The sequence below is a fragment of the Polypterus senegalus genome, chromosome 10, assembly GCF_016835505.1.
Source record: "Polypterus senegalus isolate Bchr_013 chromosome 10, ASM1683550v1, whole genome shotgun sequence".
Classification (NCBI taxonomy): Eukaryota; Metazoa; Chordata; class Cladistia; order Polypteriformes; family Polypteridae; genus Polypterus; species Polypterus senegalus.
The window spans coordinates 29,491,343-29,499,268 of record NC_053163.1 but is presented as its reverse complement, the minus strand read 5'-3'; the positions used below and the strand labels follow the sequence as shown (position 1 = coordinate 29,499,268).

Below are 7,926 nucleotides of genomic sequence, written 5' to 3'. Positions count from 1 at the left end.
ATGTGATTTTTGCCAAAGTATTTCACCTATTTTCTTAAAGAACAGCTCGCAAGTCCTTCCTTAGCTCTTGTCTTTCCAGCGCTCGGGAAGTGAAGGGCGGGCAGTTTGTAAGTGAAGAGGAGCGCCCATTCTCTGACGTCACACAGACACAGCTAGCAGCGCGTGGAAAGTACAAGAACAGTCAGGAAAGCGGCGACTGCGAATATATATAAGTGCCCAGGAGCAAATCATAGGTAGACTGACAACCCGAGACTCTCTGATCCTCCAGCAAATGTAAAAAAGATATCAACCCTGCCGATTCGACATGTGGTCCTCTTCCCTCTTTCAGCCTTCATTCAGCGTGCCCTTGACTGTCAAAGTTCCCGTCAGTGCGCTTTGGCCTCAGTCGCAGATCATTTGTACTCAGATGGAGAACGAAATGGCAAGACAGATGGACAACATGAGGAGAAGCGTACATCTCATGAATCAGCTCCAGCATGTTTTACGGAATGAGATCGTTGATGCGGACCAAGTTCCCAGATGGGATGGACGTCGAGCCCCTTTTTGCAAAGTGGAGAAGGACGGGCAGCAATTTTCTGCAAGTCTCGAGGTGGAAGACTTCAAACCCGAGGAGCTGACAGTCAAACAGGTGGGAAGAAAGGTAATGCTGAGCGGAAAGAAAGAAAAGAAAGAGGAAAGCGATGGTGGCTCCTACAGCACAGTTATCAGGAGTTCAGACGAGAGGTCGAGCTTTCAGATGACGTGAACCTCGAGGAGCTGAGCTGCTCGCTAAACAACGGACAGCTGCGCATCGAAGCACCAAGGATGGCACGACCCAGTGTGCCAGAGAGAGTGGTGCCCATTAAAAGAGAAACCTTGGGATTCGTGAAGAGTGGAGAGGAGCAAAATGAATTCGGAATGGTGGTAGAATGAATGAACATGTGAATTGAGGAGCCTTTCCTCAGCTTTTCCATTGGACTCTTAAAATGATGCAGAAGGTTTGGTCAATAATTCAATTTGTTTAAAATGCTAATGGATATGCATTATGCCTTCAAGTTAATTCCATTTTTTAGTATTTACTTAGAGCTGTTAACCTTTCAAAAGTTTTTGTTTATTTTTTAAATGTATGAATTTTGCAAAGAACATATTGAAATGATTTTGCAGAAAGTGTACAGTTTACATGGTTCTTTTCATTAAATTAATGTAAGCTATTTTCTTTTTAACATTTTTGTGTTCTGTTTTTTATCGAGTTCAAGGGTAAGATGAAAAAAAAAGAAGTAATTCATATTTTATTTAATTTTCTGTCATTTCCAAACTCATCAATTTGTTTGTAAGGTGATCAAAAAATTCAAACTTCCCAAAAGTTGGCAGTAAAGCAAATCCACAGTTCACTAGATGTTTGATAATATTTGATTTACTAGGTGGCTGCAGATGACCCTGAGTGAGAATGGACTGTTCTGAGTCTACAGAGCAAACCTCAGTAATTTATAGTAAAAAGATTCAGCAGAGTCCTATTAATATAGCATTTAGTGTAAACACCTTAAATATTTGTTTTCCTTCAAATTAAAATCAAGATGCAATTTTGCTAGTGATGGTCAACCCATTAGGTGAAATAGGGGGCAACCTAGGGTGCAATCTTTGCAGGTATGCCGATTCAGGAAGACATTTTCTGGTTGTTTCTGGCTGTGCATGCTGTGTTTAATGTGCACCTTTCTTTAATCAATAAAAACAAATATTTTCTGTTTGTTTTCTAAAGCAATGCCATTTCGATTTTCGATTTCAGGGCCCTACTTTTAAGGAAGGTGATCAAGTTTGGTTTTTGAGAAACTAAAGAGAAGAGACTCTCCCCAAACCTTAGTCTTTGGTTGGGCTCATGCCCATTGTTGGAATGTGTGGGGGTGGCTGTTTATTTGTCCAGTTACCAACTCCATGCAGGAGGGTGTTTTAGCATCAAGATCTTCTGGACATGTACCAGGGTTGTGCTCCTTTGCAATCTAAACCCATAACTGCCACAACACCTTTAGCAAGGCCTGAAGCAAGTGTTCATACACATCTGTGTGGTGATAGTGGGCTGTTCAAGTGATGACTTATGTGTTCGAAATAAACTAAACTAAAACAGTTTGTGATGGGCGGGCCTATTGTCTTCACTTTATCATTTCCATCCACCCATCCATTCATCCATTCATCCATCCTTCCAGTTTCTTAACTCTCTTATGCAGGACAGAGTCCGAAGGAAGCTGGAGCCTATGCTTACAGTAACTTTGCACAGAACAGGGGCAAAACCTACAAGGAACGAATCTATCTCAGGGTGAACACACAAACAGACGCAAACAGGCATGCATACATGCACAAACAAACTCATCTAACTTGGTTGTCTTTGGACTTTGAAAGGAAACCAGAGAACCTGGAGGAAACCTAGGCAGGGAGAATATGCAATTCCACACTTATAACACCTTGGTCACCTCATATCATCTCAATCACTGCTGTATTTTGCAGTTGGTAAGGGTACTCTGTTCCTTAGTAAACAGCGACAATCTGCTGTTATCTAAAAGAATGGACTTTCTGGACTTTTCATTATAGAAGTGCGTGATTTTCTTTTATGCCATGTGACCATCATTTTGTCCTATTCATTTCAGAAACAATAGGTATTTGTGCTTATTTATATGCTTTGTAACAATAATAGTTGACTTCATATTAGTTTTCATAACTTTTTTTCATTCAACAGTAGGATGAAAGCTTCACCTTACAATGAACTTTCTGCTACTGGACTGCTTTTCAGTTGACTTGGGGTGCATTTTTGTCTGCGACTTCAGGGGCAGGGATAACTAAAGGTTCTTTATGTTCATTAATAAACAGGCTGCTTATAAAGAGTGTCCAAAAACACACAGAAAGCATCGTAAAGTGGCTTGTAAATTGTTAATATTCATAATTATTGGGGAAACGCATCTTAGTACCATAATCATACTTGGAATTCTGGAGTAACCAGGTAGCAGCTGTAATGTCTGTCCCACCACGCAGCACCGACTGAATATGCTTAATTGTTAATCGAAAAATATAATGAAACTTTGGTGAGAGTGAAAATAGCTAGTGTGCAGTTTATAATGTTTAGAACCCCAGTGGTGCTCCTTCTTCAACATTGGAAAAATTCTGAGGCTGAATAATAAAAGTGAAGGAACGCTCTAATCATTAGATATCTGAGAGATGAAATGCTTTTGTTCTTCTGTGGTATGGTATGCTATTCAAATAAATGTCCTGCCTCCTCCATTCTGTGAAATGTTCTAAAACTCTCATTGTGTGATAATGTGGATATTGTGAGCTACAGTGGCAGGTTATCATACCTCACACAAGAGACTATGTCTGCTATACTTTGAAATGCAGTTTCTCTCAAAAACTGTGGGATTTTCCTTATTGCTCAGACTTATTATTATTATTATTATTATTATTATTATTATTATTATTATTATTATTCTAATTATTATTATTAAACCTTGCCTATAAGCTTGGCAACAAAAGATATGCAAATCCAATAAAATAAAGAAACAGTTTGTGGTTGAAAAAGATAAAACAAAGAATTAGTCATTACTCAGTGAGGATGAGGCTAGATTGCAACATTCACACTTTGGATCCTGTCCTGGAAATATTTTGGATTGTTTTAATCAAGATATATGAGCTCGATAGATAACTGTAAGTTGAAAAATTGAGTATGTTGTTCATAAGGTGCCTGAGTGTATTCTGTACATGGCTGTCTTCCACTCCTTTTCTGAAATGTTAAGTGAAAGTGATGTATCTATCAGGGCTGTCCTAACACATGGGCACACTGGGCAGTTGCCTGGGGGCCCCACCAGCATAGAGACCCCATGCTAATCCATGTATGTTGTGACTTGCTGAGTGGTTGTGTATGTAGGGGTCCTAGTGCACTGCTTTGCCAGGGGGCCTATAATGCTGTTAAGACAGCCCTGGTATCAGTATGTTGCTAAAATACATGAGTTGGGCATTGTGAGCACATCAGTGAACAACGTAAATGGATTTTGCAACTCAAGTAACATGAGATTTTCTCATTAACATTTATGATATTTATTGTCACACTTCAACCTAATCCAAAATCTAGCAAATTATCTTCTTACAGTATATAATATGGTACCATGGCTGTCCATTTGTCTTTGAAGGATTTTAAATCACTTGTAGCTCGCAAACTGTTTGACCTATTGACCTGAAATTGAGTACATATATGCTACGTGACGTCTATTCTCCACTTTCGTGATGATGATTGAGGTTATTCCTCTTTTCTTTTTCTCTTATTTTCATCTAGAATCAATCAATCAATCAATCAATCAATCAATCAACATTTATTTATATAGCACATATTCATACAAAAAAATGTAGCTCACAAAATTTTGCTTTACAAAATGAATAGAAAAATAGAAGGCACAATAAAAAATAAACATAAGTCAAAATTAAATAACATAGAATAAGTAAGGTCCGATGGCCAGGGTGGACAGAAAAAACAAACAAAAAAAAACTCCAAAGGGTAGAGAAAAAAAATAAAATCTGTAGGGGTTCCAGACCAAGAGACGGCCCAGTCCCCTCTGAGCAATCTACCTAACATAAGTCAAACAGTCCTCTTTGTATTTAGGGTTTTCATGGAAGTACCTGATGATGATGGTCACGTAGACTTCTGGCTTTCAGTCCATCAATGTTGGTGCATCATGATGCTTTGAGTAGGTGGTGGTGGCGCAGGCCGCCACCACAAAGAAACTGGAAAAAGAAACAGAAGAGAGAGTTGGGGTCAGTACGGATCAACTCTCGGCAGTCGCCAGCATGTATGAGCCGATCGGCCACCATTCTCATGTCTACCTCCTTCGCCGTCACTACCCCTACCTCATCATATCTTAAATCATTCTTGAGGCAGATTGATGACTTAAGGGTCAGAATAAGTGAAAAATTAAGAAAAACATACTAAGTAATTGCAACGCAAACACTAACTTAATCAGTTTCAATGTAATAAGATGCAGACGGAGGAAGAGAAGAAGTAGGCCGAAAAGAAGAGTTGCTCAGGAAGCAGGAAGCACATCAACATCTGAGCAAATGAATGCTAAACGTACAGAGAAAGAGTGTGAAAACTAAGAATGCTCAAGTCAAGTGTATTCACTTCACAAGACGTTATTGGTCTTTCAGCAATGCATTTTGTTTATTAGCGCTAAAACATTTGCTATTTGTGCACAGATTCGCTTACAAAATAGCTGTGTTCTCTCTATTGATTATTTAGTGCCGACTGTGTAAGCAATTTATCTACACAACCAGCCCAAATAAGAGGAAGGTAGGTGGCAGTTTTTATCCAGAATGTTCTGGTGTATAGTCATCCAAACTGTTTGAGTTGCACCACAAGATGGCAGAAGTGTTTCACATTTCTTAATAGAACCTAGCGCCTTCAAATGATTTAAGAGTGTGTAATAGTCCTTATTTTTTAGAAAACGTATGTAATTGTAAAATTATTTTATACTTAAATGCGACATTTTAAGTTGATCAAGTGATTTCCACATCATAGGTACATTTAATTTGTGCCTGTTCTACCGAAACTCAGCTCCTGAACATCACAGGTTTGGAGCGCTCTGCGCTCCGCTCGACCAGATGCCCAACATGACCCAAAATCTACATAGAATGTTTATTTTTAAATACTAATAATGTATGAGTTTAAAAAAAGTAGACTAACAAACTTTAGTTTGGTTGATGTGAAAATTATCGAATTAATTTGCCGGAGACGATAGTTTACAGATGTTTTAATGTATTGATTTCTATAATCATTTATATAAAATATGAAATAACATTTGTGTATTTTTTCCACTGGATCGTTGCTTTTACAGTTATGATTTTTTAAGCATGTACAACTAACCTACACTGTTATTGTTTTATGATGTCTACGTTAAATTTGTAAATGAAGCGGGTCCCACTATTAAGAAAGTGTTGTTTAAATTTTTATTCCTGGTTGCAATGGTTTTTCATAGGCATTACTATCCGTTACACAAGACGGAAGCATGAAGTTGAAGTGGGACGCACCCCGTCTGTGACGTCACACAGGAGGGTGTAGAACGGCGTAGAAATGGCAGGAATACTCGAGAAACAGGAGACTGAGGGTATAAAAGTGCAAAGGCGGTCACCTAAACAGAATACCAGGACAAGACGCTGCTATTCTTCTACAATCCAAGTGAAGATATATGCACTGCTGATTTGACATGTGGTCGTCTTCTCTCTTCCAGCCTTCGTTTAGAACACCGATGGCATTGAGAGTTCCCGTCAGTGCGCTGTGGCCTCAATCGCAGCTCATTTGTGTTCAAATGGAGAATGAAATGGCGAGGCAGATGGACAACATGAGGAGAAGCGCTGACCTGATGAATCAGCTCCAGCATGTCTTACGGAGAGAGACCCTTGATGCAGAGATGGCTCCCAGATCGATTGCACGTAGAACACCTTCATGCAAGGTGGAGAAGGACGGACAGCACTTTTCTGCTACTGTGGAGGTGGAAGACTTCACTCCCGAGGAGCTGACAGTTAAACAGGTGGGACGGAAAGTCCTGTTGAGCGGAAAGAAAGAAAAGAAAGAGGAAAGCGAGGAGGGATCCTACAGCTACAGGTACCAGGAGTTCAGACGAGAGCTCGAGCTGCCAGAAGACGTGAACCCCGAGGAGCTGAGCTGCTCGCTAAACAACGGACAGCTGCGCATCGAAGCACCAAGGAAGGCACTGCCCAGTGTGCCCGAGAGAGTGGTGCCCGTTAAAAGTGACATCTCGGGCTGCATTAAGAGTGGAGAGGAGCAAAAAAAGCAGTGAGGAATGGAAAGGGAATGAACAAACGTTTAAATGGACGAGCTTTTCCATTGTACTTTTCATAAAAAGATGCAGAAAATTGTCTGCCATTGTATTTGTTTAAAATGCTGGATAGGCATGTAGTAAGCCTTGCATTTAATTTGCTATTTTGGTTTTTCTGTGGCTGTGTTTCCTATTAAAAGTTTGCCACTCACCTTTGTAAATGGTATGAGATATGTGAGGGTGGAGAAAATGAAAACAAGTATACTTTAAAAAATATAGTCATTATGCAGATAGTTTGTAAAGCTCATTGTAAGAGAGAAAAGTTGATTTACTTGAGTTTGCATTTTTCAGAATAATTGTGTTCTCCATTCTCCTCTTAATCTTTAAAGATTGTTTTCCGTTGTCCATTTACAACGTTTATCACATGGATACATATGCAGTAAGCCTTGCATTTCTTTTGTATTTTTTTCCTGAGGCTGTGTTTCCTATTAAAAGTTTTGCCTCTTGACTTTTGTAAATGGTTTGGGATATATAAGGGGGAATATGTTTATGTAAAAAAAAAAAATAATAAAGATGTTATGTACAGAAGATAGTTTGAAAATCTCATTGTAATAAAAATAGTTGATTTACTTCTTTTGTGGTTGAATTTTTCAGAATAATTGTGTCCTCTATTCTCCACTTAATCTTTAAAAACAGATTGTTTTCTGTTGTACATTTCTGAAGTTCATCAGTTCATTGTTTGTAAAGTTTCATATTAACTATCAATAAAAGTCAGTGCCAAACTGAAACTTGTGTACTGCATACATGAGATGTGCTTAATGTGTTTTGTTAGGTGAAAAAATCCCATCCTAATTTATATTGTCTAATGTGTGTCAAGTTTATAATTTAAATTTGAAGACAATGTTAAAATGGACAGCAGAAAAGGATCCTCATGTTTGAGGAATTCAGCAAGAAAACTAAAATTCAACCATACTGGTGTTTCAATTTTCTTTCCATGTGGGTGAATGTGTGAACACCTTGTGAGAGTCTACTGATGAATGAAGAGTCAACGTTCTATTCTGTGGTTATCATCTGAATGTCACGCAATGCTTCATAGTAAAGTAACACCCAAAGGGAATTCACTAGTGTCTGTCACCATATATGA

The 7,926-nt window shown here is 38.7% G+C and overlaps 2 protein-coding genes across 2 annotated transcripts; both read left to right on the top strand.

Moving 5' to 3' along the window:
• Positions 1–239: 239 nt before the first annotated feature.
• On the top strand, positions 240–1,059 carry LOC120536211 (heat shock protein beta-11-like). The gene has a single exon (XM_039764549.1). It carries the CDS (start codon positions 305–307, stop codon positions 743–745), a length of 441 nt encoding a protein of 146 aa, XP_039620483.1. The 5' UTR covers positions 240–304; the 3' UTR covers positions 746–1,059.
• Positions 1,060–6,072: 5,013 nt separating this feature from the next.
• Positions 6,073–7,570, top strand: LOC120536210 (heat shock protein beta-11-like). The gene has a single exon (XM_039764548.1). It carries the CDS (start codon positions 6,210–6,212, stop codon positions 6,801–6,803), a length of 594 nt encoding a protein of 197 aa, XP_039620482.1. The 5' UTR covers positions 6,073–6,209; the 3' UTR covers positions 6,804–7,570.
• Positions 7,571–7,926: the final 356 nt, after the last annotated feature.